The 19,984-nt window shown below is 39.0% G+C and overlaps 1 protein-coding gene across 2 annotated transcripts in view; it reads right to left on the bottom strand.

The window, feature by feature from the left end:
- Positions 1–19,984, bottom strand: part of RELN (reelin) — a 295,831-nt gene that overhangs the window by 48,905 nt on the left and 226,942 nt on the right. For both annotated transcript variants that reach the window (XM_074903370.1, XM_074903369.1), the window contains exons 29-40: positions 19,002–19,159; positions 17,888–18,095; positions 12,273–12,349; positions 10,592–10,750; positions 8,446–8,634; positions 7,947–8,220; positions 6,380–6,520; positions 6,107–6,284; positions 4,607–4,691; positions 1,820–2,002; positions 208–379; positions 22–124 (exon numbers count right to left, since the gene is read on the bottom strand). In XM_074903370.1, coding sequence (XP_074759471.1) covers positions 22–124; positions 208–379; positions 1,820–2,002; positions 4,607–4,691; positions 6,107–6,284; positions 6,380–6,520; positions 7,947–8,220; positions 8,446–8,634; positions 10,592–10,750; positions 12,273–12,349; positions 17,888–18,095; positions 19,002–19,159 — 1,927 coding nt within the window. The remainder of the gene's footprint in view (positions 1–21; positions 125–207; positions 380–1,819; positions 2,003–4,606; positions 4,692–6,106; positions 6,285–6,379; positions 6,521–7,946; positions 8,221–8,445; positions 8,635–10,591; positions 10,751–12,272; positions 12,350–17,887; positions 18,096–19,001; positions 19,160–19,984) is intronic.

Below are 19,984 nucleotides of genomic sequence, written 5' to 3'. Positions count from 1 at the left end.
TAACTTTTTGAGGACAAGTACCTCAAATTGGATTATAGTGTTTTCATTTACACTCAGGTCTCTTGTTGTAATGGAGTGTTCTCCAACTTCATTTGAAACAAATACCATAGCTGAATCTTCTTCCCTGTAAAAAAAAGGAAAGGAGGACTCCAGACTCAGTTTATCACACAGTAACTTCTTTCTAATTTATTGCAGAGAGATGCTTACGGAGCTCCTTTAGATGAATATGGGCAATAAAGCCCAATGTTTCCACCAGGGTAGAAAAACCAGTTGTCCTCTTTGGGACCAAAGTCAAATGTATCCAGAAGGATCATGGGATTCTTTAGGTTATTTCCATCAATAATGAAGTCATCAATAATCCAGATTTCTTCTTTTTTGCCTACAAAGAAAAGGGGAACATTCCTATTAAGACCTAATACTACTATTATTAGAGAACAGTAGCCAGTATTTATGGATTACAGGGACAAAAGGGTGCTAAAAATGTGGCTTCATATTTATTTTCATTTTCCATTAAAATAGAATTGGAAGATAGAAAATTTTAGTTTTTGATTAAAATAGTCTCCATACTGCTCTGAAGCCCCACCCTACAGAATTAACTTTTATTCCTTTAAAATTTCTAGAATTCACAGCAAACCGAAGAGTGGAAGACCTGTGTTGAACAATTATCTTCTCTTTAAATGACATTTACTTTGAAATTATAGCATCAGTCTTCTTTAATTAAGAATCATCTAAATGATCAGCTGCTGTAGAACCCAAGCAGCCTGAAAGGATGATTAGTTCTACACCTTTTCCTTGCACGGAGCAGTTTGTGTTTGCCTGGCAAGAGCTCTTTGAGTGAGAAGGAAACTCTGAGTGACCTTGTCTCCAATGGATTATAAATTCAAATATATCAGAAAATCGGTACTTTCAAACCAGAGAGGAAGGATTAGATTGCCGGATCTTTTGTGTAACTGTTCTTTTCATCTGTGTAAAAGTCTTCGTGTTGATTAGAGAAAGTTAAATAAAATTTCTACTTAAGGATAATGTCTGCAAGAAAAGTTTAGTTAAATGTTTTAGTCAAGACCCATTGGAAGAATGAACTGAAACTGAATTCTTAGGACTGGATTTGAATTTGCATTTTTTGTTAGAGGTGTGCTAGGCATTTGCCTGTATGGAATAAATCGTTGCTATATCACCACATCTATATGATTGCTGGAATTCTTTAGAGCCCTTAGTGTCAGCTCCTGGTAATAAACGTGCTGAGAGTAACTGAGTGCAGAGGAGAGATTTCTTCGGCTGGCACATCTCCTGTAATCAGGAGGAATGAGCCCCATTCCTCTTGTGGTTTTCTACAGTCCTTTACAATTTAATCAAAAGATTAACTGCTCACTTCATACTCTTTCTAAATGGGTTTTTAATGCCTAGTTAATTCTGAGCAAGGTAGGCCCAGTTCCCATTTACACTTGGGACACTTTTGTATAATTGGAACATCCTAATGGGGCCTCAGTGTTAAGGAGAATCAGGTCCATTAAAAATAATGAGAAGAACCTGAGTGAAGTAAACTTTATTGATATTGCTTGGTCTCCCAGTCCCTCTAGGATCAAAGCTGATAGTCTTCTGTGCAGAGTCAAGGGTTATTAAGTTATTTTCACTTTAAAGCATACAGCATCTTTATAAGAACAATAAACATAGTCCTGTGATAATTTTAATTGAAGGAATTCAAATATAAGAAAACATGATTTAAGAGTTTCTATTATTGTTGAGTTCAAAACTCCAGCCTCTTACAGATGCTGAGCTGTGCAAGTGTGGACCTGGAATTCCATGGGTGTCTCTTCCTTACCGTTGTTGTAAGGTTGCCAGAGCCTGAACCGTGTTGCGTTGCTTTGGGCTGAATAGGGCAGAGGAACATTAATAAAGAGGACGTCTGTAGTCTGCGTGAAGTAAAACTCATCTATCAGGTGCCAAGTGATGCCACCGTTGACAGAATATTGCAGCAGGATGGAATGAGACCTCTCAGGGGTGCCTGGAGCAGGGAGGACATGCATTTATGTTCATTATAATCTGGTTTTAAAAAGCTCTAGCTCAAAAACACTTCAAGTGTAAATACAATTAGGTTACTCTGATATATATTACAGAGTATAGGCTTCCTTTAACAACTTAAGCTGTTGAGACATTATATGTGTACTGTACATACACATCTCCCCGTGCTTTCCTTTGCTTGTCTGTCTGCAAAATGCTAATGAATTAGGCACTAAATTTACAGTACTGTTCATTATATGTATGGTCATGGTTAATTACATGGATGAGAAGCTATCTCAGTGTTGTAATTTTTTAGATTAGACAAACTAGCTTCTTCTACCTCAGTCATTTTTCAGTAATTCAGTACTTATTTGCTTGTTTTTTCCAGATACTAAACATTATCATCACCATCTGTAGCACCCACAGATAAAGACACAGTCCTTATCCTCACAAATTTATAGTCTATAGCTCTGACTGTAGACACTGATATAAGCATATTCATGCCCAGAAATCATATAATTGATGGAAAGCACTGAGGATCTTTATTAGCAAGTTTTAACAACAACAAGAAAGCAATATTCTGTGCTTTAAATTGGGCCTAAAAATGGAAATGATAGTAAAATTTGCATTTTCTGACTACCAGTTCCTCCCTTTTTCTACTTAATGTTTTAAAGAGTCAGTAAGGCTCTTTATACCCGTAACGATTAACATATGCTGATTAGAGCCCAGCACTCACACTTGATGCTGGTTACCCTGCACAAGCTCAGTCCCCAGTATATGTTTGGCCCATGCCTGACTGGCTGACCAGGAACATCAGCATCTGAGTGATGGTATATCTGAGCTGAGTTCTCATTCAGCCAAATTTATACTCTCCATGTCCTTCATAGTGTGGCACAGCGATAGCATGTCCCCAAAAAATCAGCCCAAGGGCAGGAAACAGCAGCAGAAAAGGACTAAGAAACAGTTTAACTATTCCAGCCTCACTGTGCATTGCTGTGCAAGTTTTTCCCATGTTCTGTCCTTTAATTAACAAAATTTGCTGAAGCCGAAGTGCCTGATGTCCATGCTCCTACTCCACCCTGCTCTAGCAGAGAGTTTCTTCAACCACAGCAGGTGGAAAAAAGCAGGGAGGAGACATTTGCAGTCAGGAGCTTATTTTGGTTTATCTGTGGTGAATAACAGTAAATACCACACTGCTCTTAATACAGCTGAGAGATGTGTGTAGCTGTATTAATTTGTATTCCGTGTTAGGGAGCTTGTTGGGACTAGGTTCTGGATCCAGGCCTAGGGCTAGTAAGCCATATAGATGTAATGAGAAAAGATTTCTCATTTCACGGCTTTACCTCTTGTGGGTCGAGTGTCAAAATCCAGGCTTGAGCCTTTGACTATTCCTGTCAGAATGACATTTTTACTCATTGTATTTTTAAATATTTTGGCAGGGATTGTATGTAGAAATATTTGCAGTGCATAGTTTTGTAAAAGAAGTCTTCACAAAGATTTTGCTTTTAAACATGAAATATTCATCATGTTATTGTTTTGGGCATGTTTTTGGCTACTGTTTTCTCTCTTTTCCATAAAGTACTTAAACAATAGTAATAAATGGCCAAATATATATGATTAAATGCCTATTAAAGGGAATCAAACTTAATTCGGAAACAGCTGCATTTTTACTTGCCCATACAGAGATTTGGCTAAGATATTTATTTAGGAAGAAAGAGGTGGTTCAGAACTATTTTCATGCTGTCCTTTGAAAAATGGTGAGTCGGTTAGGATCCATTCCCAGGGCACTGATCTTCCCACAAAAGCTCTGAATATCTTCTACCTTCCACCAAATGCAGAGGAGTTTTTCAATGTTGAGAGTTCAGCCTGGAAGTGCTGGTTCTACAAGCAATGCTGAGAAGAACTTCTGAAATTGCATGAGAGTGACTCAAACACTCATCCAGGTTAGTGGTTCTCTACCACGTCACTCCTGACTTGGATAAAATTATTGTGAAAAGCCAGAGATGTCAGGGCCTTGGAGCAGGGTATGACTGAATCATTGCCTTGGAAATACTTGTACTAGAGAAACTGTCTTAAGCTTGTTACGCCAATGTGTAAACTTGGCTTGCAAAGTCTGACTATTCATCATACACAATTAAACAAAATTATGCCATTTAGTAATCTCTAAGATACCTACTAGGAAGTCAAATGGTAAAGAGCTTTTAATGCAGTGGACTGAATCTTGAAAATGAAACTCCCTGTAGTTCCTTGTCAGTCCCTTAAGTAATCTATAATAGGCATCATTTTATGACTTTAAAAAATGATAATTTTTTTCCCAACATACTGCAAAATCTTTAAAAAATCTTGAGCTGTTTTGTTTCTCTTCTGCTCAAAGACTGTACTAGATGTGCTGGTTTTGACATGACCACAGTTTACTTTTTTCTTAAGAACTTCATGGCCAGCCATGTAGGCAAGGTAGGAATGATGCAGAAGCTCAAACAAGTTCCCATATTACCTACAATAAACTGATGATCAGGTACACTGAAAATGTAAATCCATGTTCTTTTCAGTGATGCTACTATACATGAATAAAGCTAGAGAAGTGATAGGAAATCAGCAACGATCTTACCTTTGGCAATAAATTTAAATGAAAACTGGATGTACACGGTATTAGTGCAGTCTAGATCTCTTGAAACAAGCATTCTCAGTCCTTCCTGCAAATACAGAATATATAGTGTGAGTTTTAGTTCCCATTATCCAAGATGCTCTGCAGATTACTATTTCATGGATGTTTGTTAGTGCGGCTGGTGGCAGCTAAAGAGGTAATTCTCCATCTCACACCTCCCAGGCAGTAAATGGGGACAGTGATAGCCTTGGCAAAGTGAGCCATAGTAATGGAAAGGGCTAGATATGGGTTTGTCATTACACAGACACAGGTACAGTTCCCTCAGTTCATGCTCTGAACCACTGGAGTGTGATCTACAAGCACTGACTTACTCAGAACTTGAGTTCAAGGTAGTATAGTAATTTTTGTGGGAAATTGTATAGTAGCCAACCACCCAGGCAGGAAGACTCCTCTCTAGGATCTTTTTTCTATGCCTCAAAAAATGTTTTGTACAAATATTGTCTTCTGGGACAACCTCTTGACTTAGAGCAGACAGGAGACTTCACAGTGACCCCTAATGTCCTGACCATCTCTATAGATGAGTTCAGTGTTGTGTGGATCCTGTGGCCAGAGCTGGTCCCTGTTCTGCAGAGATCTAGCAAACCACCTCTCAGAGCTTCCCTCTTTCTTATGCCTATTCCCCCAGGTGAACAACCTGGAGGAACAACTAATCCAAGTTTTAGACAATTTACATCCTGTGATTTGTGATTTAGATGATCTAAAGAGGTTGAACTGGAGTCAAGGTTTTGCAAAGAAATACTTCTAAAGAATTTATTTTCTACACCAAACTTATTAAACTTTGATTTTTTGGTGCACCTGAATTCACAGTGTCAAATGAAGACTCGTGTGTGAGCTTAAAATCTGCGTGTTTATGTGAACAAAACTTTCTATTATGTTTTGCTGAAGAACTGAGTTCAGAAAATAGGATATTTCCTGGCCTTTTTTAACCTGTAATTAACAACAACAACAACAACAAAATCCGTAAAGAGCTAGAGAACTTCAAAATGATAGAATTAAGCAAAACACAGGCTAACTACATAAACATTGATTACATAGACTACAGTGATTACTAATTTGTATTATTCAAAATACTCAAAAGCCAATCAGGGGATTTCAAGACACAAATCCAATTGATTGTAATCTGTACCATATTTTCAAAGCACTCACTTGGCCTCAAGAATCTCAGCAGCAGAGTTTCATTCTTTTCCTTTGGTGGTTAAGTGGGAATTTATACCACAAATGAAAGTAATAACCAACAAACAGATGAAAGCCATTTGTTCATAAAAAACAACTGTGACAAACACGGTGCATATTTAGGGCAGGAAAAGATAAGAAAAATTAAAATGTCAAATTCTAGCCTAAAGACTTGGACATAAACATACGGGGGGAAACAACAAAAAATTTACTTTCTGTTTTTTACTTTACTGGGTTTTATTCATGTTTACAATATAAGTAATCTCTGACCCCTTTAAAAATGAGAGCTGTTCCAGACTTGATGGTGTCACCATTCAGGTTTCCCCTCTCAGCACCGTAGACCTCAGGCCAAAGGTCTGGATGCAAGTTACCATTGAAATCATCCTTCAGAACAGACGGCAGAGGAAGGACAGGGACACAGTATGGACCGCCAAAGCCTCTGTCACACCTAGCAACAAATTGGGAGGAAAAGGTGTTATCCATCTGGCCTAGATAAAACACAACATCCTTTCTACGGAGCAGATTAAGCAGGTTACTACTTACACACAACGACCTGCATCACAGATGCCGTGGCCTGAGCACATCCAGGGGCACCCTGTTGCAAGGACCACATTATCAATAGCCCAAGAATCAACACCAGAAGCATAGTTGTACTGAATCCATCTGAACCGTGTTCTGGGAGAGCTAGAGAAAACAGAGTGAATGAATTTCAGGCTTCAAAATGTCTTCTCCACAAAGTGCTAAATAATAAAGAAAAATCCCATAGACTTCAGGAGAAGAAAAGCATCTTAATAAGTATGACTGCCTGTATTTGGAAAAGATTCATATTCCAGTTGAAACTGGAAGTTTCAGTGTCTCAGGTTAGCTTTTAGGTAAAATTCCAGTGGACTTTAAAGGAAGGTGTACAAAGTGAAAACCAAGAAAGAACATTGCTGTGACTCTTGGTCAGCAATGTGGTTGAGCAGAAACTCTTAGCTACAGTAGCATTTGACAGCTCCACATGTTGCTAGCAGAGTTAAAACAATATATAATTGCTTCAGTAAAGTAAGAAGTAATGAAATTTCATTTATACTGAGTGTTGTGTAAAGAAAAAATGATTACATATGTTCATATATGTATGTATAGCAATGTATGAATATATGTGTACAAACATGCACATGCATACCCACTGCTGTGATTGCAGACTGCCTTGTTATCCTTAGATGAGGAAAGTATTTTTTAAAAATCTATCAAAATGTTATGGGTAGATCATCTTGCATTTGTGCAGGCAGGAATTGTGCTGTAGACAATGCACAGAGAATTGCCCTCAGATTTTTACAAGATCAGAATATCATTATGTTTGTGAAGAATATTCTTTGGAGGAAGAGGTATGGTCCTCTAGAGTGAACTATGGAATTAGAAACCAGGATGTTCACCCCAGTCCCAGTTCTTTTACTGTGTGTCCATTTTTACCACTGCATTTTCTGGGTGGTGAAATTTACAGAGGTAATGCGTAGGGTGCTTTGAAGAATTACAGAACTATTCAGAATAATGTAAGCAATATCAACATCATCTGTTATTTCTAAAGTAGAGCATGGTTTTATTCAGAGAGACATATGCCAGCATATCTGCCACATCCATTTACAACCACGTGATATCACTAGGAGGCAGGCAGAACTCTCCTCCTGCTCAAAAGATTGGAGGTGGCACATTCAGTAACATGTGTTTTGATTTACTGAATGCCATGACTAACATGCCTAAATGTTGGATGATGACTTATATGCAATGACAGAAAATACTTTTATATGAAAGGATGGGTTAGGACATTAATTCCTGCTTCTTACTGGGTAAATGTTAGAAAAGCTTGGTTTAGCATTCCTGGCCTTGCTGTCATAGATTATAGGCAAGACTTAAGGATTCACTCATCCAAAATTGTTATTTCCTTAAGTTCCTGCAGTTCAGATTATACCTGATGAAATATTTTGAAGTTAAATTTAAAATTCCAGTGGCGTGACAACACACATTTAATAATTTAAAAGACATGCAGAAAATTCCCAAGCTGAGGGATGTTTGCTCAAATTAGATCAGCAAAACCTGTATCATGCTAAACAGCTAGAAGAGCAGCGCTCACTTGGTTGAGGGTGGGAGGTAGACAGTAATTCTTTTCCAGTTCTGGAATCTTTCTGAAGTGTAGATGGAACTCTCAGTGTAGTGATGACAGCCGATGGTTGGAGGGACACACTCCTCTGTCACCAGGTGCCAGTCTCTCCCATTGTTTAAAGAATACTGCAGGTGAATGCTATGGGAATTGCTGTATGGCTTGCTGCAACCCATGCTCAGTTCAAACTGCAAGAAAGTGGAGGCTGATACATGGAAGTCCCAAGTCTCAGCATAACGAGGTTTTCCTAAGAAAAGAGAGAAAAACAACAACAAAAAGTATACCTTATACACATGGTTTTGGTACTGCCATTCAAATTTGTTATCTGTGTTTTCAGCTTTTTTCAGCCTTTGTTCCCTGCAGATTACTATATACCTGAATTTGCCTATATCTCCCATCTTGTAAAAACTTGACCCATAGATAATTTATAAAATAGACTTATACAAATGTGGCAATGTTTGGTGATACATACCAATATTTTCACTGAACATCAGAGCTGTATCCATAGACAGGCAGTCGATGTCTACTTGACCTCCTTGTATTCTGTACCAGCTTGCTTGTAAATCCACAGTTCCATCAAATTTATCCTGGAAACCAGTCTGAGAGCTGTCATTCATCCCTATAAGGACATCATCCAAAGCCCACTGAGCTGAATGCTTCCCTATAAAAAGCAGAACAGGCAGGTTAGTGGAGTTCCTGTAAGTTATCTTTTATGCCCATATCTTGTGTTCACCCAGTGAGCAGTGATAAACAAGACTAAAACATTGCTCAAGGATGAACCTGCACTCTAGAGTATGTTTCTATTTCAGATAAACACAGGTATTTTCCTCTTCATTTCTCAGGCTTCAGTGCCTTTGTCATCATACGCTCTCCCTGTGTCTGAATGATGCTCTCCCTGAGACCCTAGACGGGGGATTTTCATTTTATGAGTCACAACCTTCCTGCCATTCCCCACAGCTAAATCAGAAAGGCCTCTGTCTAGTTCCCAAACCTTTTGTATGGAAGAGGATAGTATACAAAGGAAAATTATGAAGGTTCTTGGTATAGATGATATTCATAGAAGTGGTCTTCACCTCCTCCTTCCTGGAAACTTCTATTCTCTTGCTCTCCAGTCTACAGGCATATCAGTTCACCACCATCTCCAGCCCATTCCTGCAGCCCTTCATTTCAATTTACCTTTCTACTGGCATGCTGAAAATGCCACCTTACTGTACATTCACTGCCCTCACAGGAGAAGAAACAAAGTCTTGATAACAAATTGTAAGATAACAGCGATGCACCAGGACTTTTGTCTTGCCACTATGAGGAACATGGGTCATGGCTGACAGGACCACTCTGCACTGAGTTATGGCAGACAGAGGACAGTCTATGAAGGAGCTATTATTTGTAATAAGGAGTGATTGTCACCTATGGGTGCTGGTATGGGAAGTGGCATTTCAACCTCCAGTCATAAACTCTCCCTCTTACTGGGAGCCACAGGACTGCCTAGGTGGTCCTAGAGCAACTGCTCTCAGCAGTGACAGATGTCATCCAGGGATCCCCAGAGCAAGAGGCCATGTGCAGGATTCAGGTAGGGAGCAACAGGTCTGATGTTGCACCACTCACCAGTTCAAATGATCATGGCAGAACAATGGTCTGTGGTGCACCGGTTGCTGCTCCGCATTTTTCCTAAATGAACTAGGTTCTTAACTAAACCACATCCCTCTTGCCTTGTCTACTCTCTGGCCTGTCCTGAGGACAATTAGCTCCAGCACATACATAGTAAGAGAATGTACGAATAAAAACAGCCATCAGAATGATAAATGATATCCAAGAAGCTGCATACCATAATTACCTGAATGTAAGTAGCGTGCTTTTCTCCCCAGAGGACTGCTGTTAAAAATGTACTTTGCTATATTTCTGAATATGACCTTATATTTCCTGCAGGGATCCAGGAGCTGCTGCCTTGCACAAAGGTGAGACAATCAGGACACTTTTAATTGAGGTAATGTGCCCCATGCACAGTGGAAGCTCTCACAGCATCTGTAGGTATCAGTCAGCACCAGGGTTTTACTTTCAGATGAGAATGTGGGAAGTGGCTGAGTGGGCTTTGGAGGTGCAGCAGAAGGCAGGAGAGCAGGGTGCTGGGACAACAGAAATGGCAGGGGATGGGGATTTTGGAGTGTGGAGATACTAAAATAGTGAGATGGGAGCCATCAGGTAGGCAGATTCAAGGCCAAGTTATACTTCCTCTTCCAAAACAGAAAAAATGAGGTAAAATGTATAAGACATTTTGCATCCCAGGTTACTCCATACTCAGGTAAATCCTCTAATCTTATTTAGGCTTTTCTGTGTAATATTCTTTTCCCCTCCTCTCTCCTATCTCCCAGCATCTTTGGTTTAAACTTAGCTCTTAAGCAACTTTACTCTTAGACCACTTTTCCACTACATGCTATAAAAGAAAATCAAATCTGCAGTGTGACTGAGGAAAGCCTAGATATGCTCCTACAGCACCCAGCTGTTCACCATACTGTGTTTTTGGTAAGCTGAGGCTTCTGCAAAACATGCCCGTACTGAGATGCATTGACATGCAGGTTGTGTAAAGCTGCTTAATGAATTTTTAGGATGGTCTTGCTTACCGTGTTGTGGCTGCCACCAGCGGAAAGCGGTGGCAGGGGTTTTGGCCTCTCGAGGTAAGTCTATTGAAACAACCTGGGGTTCTAGGTATGACATGAAGTCCAACTCTCTCAGCAAATGCCAGGTGATCCCATTGTCATTTGTGTATTGAACAACAAGCCCTATATTTAAAATTAAGAAAGACAGTTAGTCTGACTGTACAGAGCAAAGGGGGAAACTCTTCAGGCTGTACTCAGGAGCTGCCAACCCCTGCCCAGTGCACATGACCAGTGCATCTCCCCTATCCTTTTGGCATCTTCTGGTCCAGGAGCGTTTTGTGAATGAAGTCCTGCTGCAAAGGTGATGTGGGATCACCAGATTCCATGCGTTATCTTACTTGCCTTCACCAAACTCAAAGAATCAAATCTTTTACAACCTCAGTGAAACTAATTGTACCACAGAAATTATAAGAATAATGAGACTTTCTTCATGCAGTCAGTATTTATTTCATGTTGGGTACCCTTACAGTTTGTATGGGACACTGAAATGTAATTCTGATAGCTGGGCTCCCAGTATAGGTAGTTTGTAATGCTCATGGTACCTATGCAAGCATCCTTAGAAGTTAATTATCATATTTAGATAATTTAAGATAGTATTCATATCTAACACACAGTATGGCAAATGCTAGGACATAGCAGAATTGTGAAGTCACTTATGAGCTTGTCAAAGGGAATAATACAAGAAAGAAGAACTCGTACATTTCTTCTCTTAGAACTCTTCTATACTGGACTATGTTCAAAGATAATTAATTTTGTTGTGTCTTATACTAGTGCAAATGAGAGGAGAATCAAACCTTCAGTGTAATCTGTGCTGAAAGATGACAGTTGTGAGTCAGTATCAGTGTAAATGCCATACATCAGGAAACAGTCCACTGATGTTATATGATTTATACTGAGAGGAAAATGAAGTTTTCTCATCTACCAGATATTAGGAGTCTGTCATCATGCAACTAGACCATTTTCCATGGGGAATCTGCTCCCAAATCTCTGCTGATCCTTCCCAAATACAAATATCAACCTCCCCTCCCCAGTAACTCAAAGCATGTGGGTAAAATAAGAGAGAAGACAGCTGGGAGAGATTAATTTTTTTAGACTAAATATATTTTCAGCTACAGATTCATAATTTTTCATTTCAGGTAAATCATGCATGAGCTTGGATTGGAAGGTAATCTTTTATTAGACCCACTGGTGTAGTTGAGAAGCTGAATAGGTTTTCAGGCACACAACTCTTCTTCAGGTCAGAAATGGAGGCTGCCCACTTTATACTGAACTTTAATTTTATTCCTTTTGTTTCAGACCTGAAGGAAGTCCTGTGTACTTGTACATTTACCTGTTTTCCAACACTGTCAAGTAGTTTAATAAAAGCTGTTACACCTCATCTTGTAAATGTTGTCTTTCTTAAACCATCACAGTACCAACAGTTACTCCTACTGATACATCACCATTAAGTTTGATGGAAATACGTGTAAATATAAGTGTGGAACAAAAGTAAATGGTTGTCTGCACCATTTATAAAAAATAAAGAGGTAATTGATTTATTTTAAATATAAAACAATCTTTCTGATTTTGTAAAGGCGGTAAAAGGCAAAAACACTGTAGAAGACCCAAAATACAAAAAGCTTATTATAAAACAAAGGTGCTTTACCTTCATTCCTGGCTCTTGGTCTGTTGCAGGAGTTACCAAAAGCCTTGCTTCCAATTTGTACATAAAATTGGACTAGCCTGTTAAAAAAATCAGGGTAGAAGAGAAGTGTAATTATGTTCTGACAGCACAAGATCAGTCAAGCTAACTCTCATAACTAATATGGCATTGTCAGTTAGGTCACTGTTCTGGGGTTATTGATCAGGTAATGTTTCCAGTGAAATCCCGCATGGCTGTAGTAAACATTGGAGGTCCCAAGACAGAAGAAGGTAATATGGTTTACTGAGGCTGTTTCTAGTAAGTGTATTGTTGGACTGAGTAGCAGAATTTAGCAGTTCCTTCTTTCACACAAAGATGCAAAATCTCCAAAGCAAGCAGATCTACTCCTTACATCAGATCTTACCTTGACCTCTTGTAACTTGAAAGTGGTTTAAGCTTTAAAATACAATATTAGATTTTTAATAAATCACCAATCCCCTATTTGGTGTTTACATTCTTGATGTAAACAATTTTCAGTGAAAAGCATTCATGGGATATTTTTTGAAGTAGACCCTTTGATTTTGAACCTGTATATTTTGATTTCACTGAATATCCTCTTGTCCTCATCATGAGAAGGGGAAAAAAATGCTCCCAATCTGCTTTTCTTGTAGCCTGCCCTATAGTCAGTGCTTTTGTCACTTCCCTCCCTTCTCTTATTTGTTTCTGCTGTAAACCATGGCAACCCTTTCATCTGTCTCTCTGCATGGAAGTTTTTCAATGTCCTCGATTTTTCCCATAACCATTTTCTGCAACCCTTCTAAAGCCAAAACATCCCTTTGAGACAGTGTTGCTGGTTTTATCGACAGAACTTTGTATTAGCCTGGAACATCCCTATTTAACTACAGCTGAATTAATAACTATCCCATCCTTGTACTCCAAAATGTTAATTTTTTTCCCCCAATCTGTAGTGATGCCCTGGTATCCTTGCTGAACTGATATTTTCAATTTTTTCAAAAGCTTTTTTCAAAGCTTACATTTCCTCTCAGATGCACACTGTTGTGCTATACAACAGAAATCCATGTCAGTTAAAGTACTGCTGCTCATTCACCAAATTTCACTGCATTTTTCCAACGTTCATCTGAGTCTTACGTGGTCATAACTAATGTAAAGAGGTGTGAGATGACTGAGAATGCCATTGCCACCACATCCATGCCTTCCTCACAGGTTGTCTGCACTGCACACCTGAAACAATGCTTGAATAGAGCAGGGAACCTGGACTCATGCCCACGATGAGCTTTTGCATGCTGAAAGTTGGTGATGCCATTCTCCTTCTTGTTTCCTAGCCAGTTTTTGACTTAGGATGCTGTCTGCCTGTTGTGTTATGACTACTGAAGTACTTGCTGATGTGATGTTTTTAGGAAGCAACTGCTTGTCCCTTGTGCTGGGAGTGGCCTCATGGAGCACACAGAGTGAGGTGAGGTTACTACCAAAGAGGGGTTTTGGGGAAAAAAGAACACAAATCTAAGGGAAACCAGGCTTCATTAATTCTACTGCTTGTAGATAACTTCTTTATTTTAAATACTAATTTTGAGGTGAATTTATGTCTCTGTGTGAAGACACAAGGCTTGATTTGTCACTCAAAAAATTCCTCACAAGAATAACTCTTTTTGCTTTGGGGGATTTGATCTTAATTTGTAGTGACATCATCAAAATCACAGATGAGCCACAGGACTATGACCAGAGCCAATATGATGCAGATAGGACTCCAATTTCCCTCACCCACTGCTACATATACAATGTCATGATCCTCGTCTGATTCTAAACCCAAGCACACTCCAGGTCTGTTATCGAAATTGGTATTTCCTATCTGAGATGTTTTGTATTTCCATAGGAACTAGGACAAGCCAGAATGTACTCATCAGTCTCATCGTAATATAACCCCATAGATAGCTCAAAAACAGACAGGCTCACAGTATTACACTGTTCAGCCAGGTAGGTCCCATTGTTTGCTGCAGCACTGTTGTCTGAGACAGTGTTCAGGCAATAAAACACTAGACAGTGGTCTCAGAGGTGAAAAGGTTTACAGACTCATGATGAAATTCTCTTTTATGCTTGCCAAATGTAAAGATGGGTAAAAAGCGAAAACAAAAGACAAACCCCCTCTTTTCTGAAGCAGGGTGAATCAGCCCATCTGATCTGTAAGCATTTGACCCAGAACAGCTTTCTGGGATGGTTGCACAGTCATTAGCAACAGAGTCTGTAATGCAGATGGAAGCCAAGTCAGCTAACAAGCCAGATGTCACCACTTGGAAAAAAAAAATTCCATGTTTTTTATCTAGCTGCCAGGTATGCACTTTGTGCAAATGCTCTCACTGAACAGATAGTGAAGAGTGTCATAAGGGACAGGCCATCAAAATGGGAGACAGTAGCTCATCAGTAACCAAAATGCATCCAGGTATCGTATTGTCAGTCTGGAGGGTGGAAATACTGCTGGCGAAATGGTGTCTTTGGTACATTGGGCCATGAAAAAGGGAAGGGATGGAGAGACTCCAGGGGGTTTCTGAAGTGTAGGGCAAAAAATGTTCTGGGTGAAATGAATTTTGATGGTTACAGCTCTCATAGTGCTATGGGACATTCTCATAATGTCTGTGAAAAAGGTGTAATCAATCATGTAAAGAATAAGGAGACAATGGTTCAAACAAAACTAAGATTATGATAACAATGTATATGCTAAACATTGAGTACTTGTTTACAGCCATTGGCATCAGGGAGCAAGCTTTAGTTTTAAATTCCCTTAGTGTGACACCTGAGTTTGGCAGTGCCCCGTTGGGCTGCTTTCCTGAACAGCACCATGCACGTCAGAGTGGCAAATCTCAAGTCCTTTGGAGCAGAGTGAACCAGGAGCACCGAGCCCCCATGGACCCCGCTCCTTTGGGAAGAGAACAGAAGGGAAAAAGGGTCTTTGTACTACTTACAAAAAAAAAGAAAATTCTTTGCATTCCTTACATAAAATTTACACTTAACATTCAATAATCTGTAACAGAAGCAAGATGATAGGGAACATAGGTAGGTCTGCAGGAATTCAGAATGAAAATAAAACTTTAATATCTTGCAATATTTTTCAATTTTTTGCTCCTCCATGCCTGATTTAATGAAACAAGATCTTAAAAGGTCTGAGAAAACACTATTAACCTGAAAAATAAGAAGCTTAAAAATCTACTGCAGGAGCTTCAGCCTTCCTATTCACAACCCTCAATCCACATATCTAATGGTATGTCTATCAAGGCATATTTTCCTGCTGTTTACCCAGTCACCAACCCCCCCAACCAAAAACCCCCACAAAAATAAAAGATAACTGTGCAGGGGCTAAGATGACCTCTAATAAGATAACCAAATTCTATGCAAGGCATTATTGAATGCAAAAAGTAATACCAAAATGGAAAAAAGTGCTTCCCTCTAATCTCCTCTTTCAAGTGACATTAATTTTAGCTCCAATAACGGAAAAAAATTTCTAGGCTGAGGAATTATTTTCTTTTTATGGTATAGGTCTTTCAGTTAACCCCTTGCACTTTCGCAAACTTAGTCTGCTTTTGCTTCTAATAAAAAAAGACCCAGTTAATGTTACAGATGGTATCAAATGAAGTGGGATGCACCTGTTCTAAGCAAGATGTCTGAAGCTGAATGTCTAACTTTTACATGGACGATCCAGATTGCCTTATAATTAATGAAAAAAGCTCCATGCTTCCAGACAACAAAGCACTGGCCTTTGCTAGACCCTATTTTAGGATGAGTTGCATTGCCCTTTTGAAGAAGCTATTATCTCCTCTGAACATAAAAGCAACCTGGGGTAATTGCTGTAGCCTAAGAAGCCCGTGTTCTGGTCAAGTGGCATGAGGTGGATACTACCCTTGAGCACACATGTGGTTGAAGAAACCAAAAAATCAATGTTAGTCCCATTTGTCTTTGAGATGACCAGTGTGTTTGTTCTGTCTAGCAAACAGCCTAGGGATGTGGCTTCAAGCTTGAATTGTTCAAGAAAGCTAAACTGCTCACTGTGATGCTCACCAAAAAAAAAAAAAAAAAAAAAAAAAAAGCTGATTTTTTTTGACAAAATGATCAGCTGCAGCAGGATAGCAGCTCACACGGTGCACACAAGCTCAGAAGAGGGATCTTAGTTGCTCTTACCAGGTGTCCCTTTGGTCACTTACATTCTTGGGGAAGTTTTAAGACACCAGATGACCATGTTCTAGTGCAAAACAGAAGTAATGATAGATGTAAAAAGTCAAGAAAGACCATTGCTCAGTATTTTAAAAATTCCTCTGGCTTTTAAAATGGTTCAAACTTATACAAATGGAAAGCTATAAATATGAATATCTGGCATTAAAAATGGTTTTAAAGTAATCTTGAAGCTAAAGAAAATCCTTTTCTTTTATAAAAAGATTTCTCCAGGAAAGTAGGACTAACTCAAAAATACTGTTTGAATATAGACTCCTTGATAATGTGGCTACTTTCAATATTATGCTTCACAGGATTAACAACATGAGATTTAAAAAGACAGTGGAACAGAAGTGCTCAGGTCTTCCCAGAGTTCCAGTGCAAACAGGTACTTGTCCAAAGCATATTTGTCAACCAATTAATTGATTTAGTTATTAAGGAATTTACAGAATTATATAAATAATTCACATATTTGTCAGACACACAGGGGACAGAGGAAAGGCAGCTGGTTCTGTGCTACCTGGTGCCAGGGAGCAGCTAAGGATGTCCCTGAACCTGCAGCACCCATACTGCCCCAAGGAGCACCACTTGCCTGAGCTGGAGAGTGGTAACTTGTGGTTAATCTTGAGTGATCCCACAATTTAAATAATGCAGCAGATCATGGCATTACTTACTCTTGGAGCAGTATTTGTTAGGAAAAATATATTTTATTAAACTAACGATATCACTGTAGGGCGGGCAAGGTTTCAGGTGTGTGATACCTTATGAGACTGGACAAAGCAGCAGCAAACTCCAGGCTAAATAATGGTCAGAATTAACAGCACTTTGTTTATGCTAATTACATTAATCAATTAGAAAATGTGGGGGGAAAAAAAAAGGAAAAATATTACCAGCGGAGCAGGATTCAGTGGTAGCAGGGGTAGAGGTGAAGGCTTGTTAGCCTCTTGGCTACACAGAAACAATTCACATTCTGGTTTTTTACACTTCTGACAAGTGGATTAATTCACAACATCTGGCAAGTAAACAACTCATTGCTAAGCCATCGCTATGCCTGCAGTTCAACACAGTCAGGGGAAAGGGAGTTTTTCTGCCCAGCTATGGGCAGAGTCTTAGGTTTTGTGCAGTCTCAAGACCACATCTTCTGCTTATCCATCTAGAATACAATGCAAACCATCTTCTCACAAGGATAGAGTTTGTATATTTTTTATGCTGCTATTCCACTGTTTCTAACATAAGTATTGTCTCTCAGGGAAAGGAAATAGTATACCAGAATGAATGAAAAAGTAGTTTCTCTGCCTTTAAGATTTCTTGTACAGGTTGAGATTTACTAGAAAAATATTTCCTACTTTCTCACATCTACACTTGAAATAGCATAGAAAATATGAATACACAGACAATGATGAGAAGCAGCACTGAGGATTGACCTGATATTTGTGGTGTCCAGGGGAACAGTCCTCGCCTCCCTTTTGCCAGGTCCACTGAAGTACAGAGATTTTCCATCGCTGAGCACACCACAGCCTGTCCCAACCTGACCTCCTGTTATCTTGTACCAGAGAGGGCTTAGCTTCCTCTCAAACCTGTCGAACATCTCACTGTGGTTAGGCACATTAGACACACAGGTTCCATGTGATGCTTCAAGAAAAAAATAAATAAATATGGGAGATACTTTGGTGAAACTGTGCTGAACAGAGTAAAGGTCAGATACAGTACATTGGCAGACAGTTCTGTTGCATCCACATATGAGAAAGTACCAAGCTTTTCTAAGAAAATGCCCTGATGACAGCATTGTACACTTTAAACCTGCTTTACTAATTTTCATAGACAGAATAAGCCCTCTTCCTCTAAACTCTAAAATGGCTTATTTTACTAGGTGAAAACCAGCTGTGCTTTATGTTGATAAGGCATTTTAGGTAAACAGAAAAATATTATGCTTTTATTTAGTTTTAAACAAATTGAACAGAAGATGTTAGTTTATTCCTTTGTTGGTATAGAGGGTTGAAAAGAGTGCAGCAGGCAACTGGTTGTGTCAATCACTGTTTTTTTTTCATTGGGTTTGTTGAGGGTTTTTTTGTATTTCAGCATAAAAGCTCCTGAAACCACAAGTGAGCAGAATTTTCCACAGAAGGGCCTGTCAGAACATATGTTCCCTCCTGGTCCCATGCCATCTGATGGCCATGGGACTCAAAACCAGCAGCAATACTTTTGAAGATGATCCAAAGGCTTTTAAGCAGAGTTTTTAGTTTATAATATTTTATTTTGTTTTCCCTTTTATCACTAGTCCCTTTCTATTCATACAGATCATGATGTTCAAAGATTGTAGTTTCTAGAAACATCACCGGTGTCTCCTGCCTTCGGCTGCTCTGTTTTGCCTGTGTTGAATTTTATTTAACAAAATGAAAAAATTCTTGCTGGCAACCCATGAAATTTATGTCATCATATAATTTTACAGAATATCAGAGAGGAAAAACAAGATGCTAGATTTACAGCTTTAACTCAGACAATGCTTACTGTAATCCTGTGTAAAAAGAGTTGTCTTACCTGTATAGCCCAGGTCACAGAAGCAGACCCCTGAGACACAGTCCCCATGACCGTTGCAGTAGTTGGGGCAAGGCTCAGAAATGTAAACACCATCTAGGCCAAAAGGAGGCACACTCTTGTGGGAGCTGCTCTCCTGGATCCAGCGGAATCGAGTCTTACTGTAGAGAAACAATGATGAAGGACATGAATATTCCCAGCTTCAATATCCTCTGCTCCTTGTTTAAGATTAAAAGGAGCTTTTCCTAAATTAGCCACTTGCAAATAAGATGCAAATGGATGCCTGGAAAATATTTCTGACATCCTACATTTTGTGCAGCTTCACTAAAGGATATTTTTTCTAGATCTTTTGGATGTATTTTGACTTCCTCTATCTCCCTGTCCTGTACCCATTGCACTGTGATGCAAAGTACAGATACATGGTTTTATCAACAAGAGTGAATGATTAGACATGACTCTGAAGGTGCCTTTCACTACTCAGTTCAACCTGAACTGCTAATTACATATTAAAATCCCAAAACTCCAGTTCTCAGAGTATTTACGAAAGGAACTCAGTAATGGCAGTGATGCAGAGTTTGTTACGGGATTGTATAATATTGAGTAAAAAACCTTCAAGTAAATTGGATACAAGAAAAATCATCCACTTCCTACAAATAGTAGCAAATAACATGTCCTACAGGACATGTGGACAGAATTACTAAGTTTCTATTCTTGGATGACAACATGAAATTCTGGGAAAATGGTGATCTAATCCTTAATTTATATAGTTGAAACTGTTCCAGGAGTTCAGTGATCCTACACTAAGTTACTCCAGCTGACCCACTGTGTAGGAAATTTGTTGAAGAAAACATATTTTGGTTATTAATTTTTAGTCTTTAACTTTTAACTAACCATTTAATAGGAGCTCCAGAGAAGAGAAGAAATTTAAAATCTCATTATCAATCCAATGGATTAAGTAAGATCCTCCCTGCTACTCTGCTTAAAAT

Source organism: Athene noctua, chromosome 3 (assembly GCF_965140245.1).
Source record: "Athene noctua chromosome 3, bAthNoc1.hap1.1, whole genome shotgun sequence".
NCBI classification, from domain to species: domain Eukaryota; kingdom Metazoa; phylum Chordata; class Aves; order Strigiformes; family Strigidae; genus Athene; species Athene noctua.
Note: the sequence above shows the minus strand (reverse complement) of the source record. Positions and strands in the feature narration are given on the sequence as shown.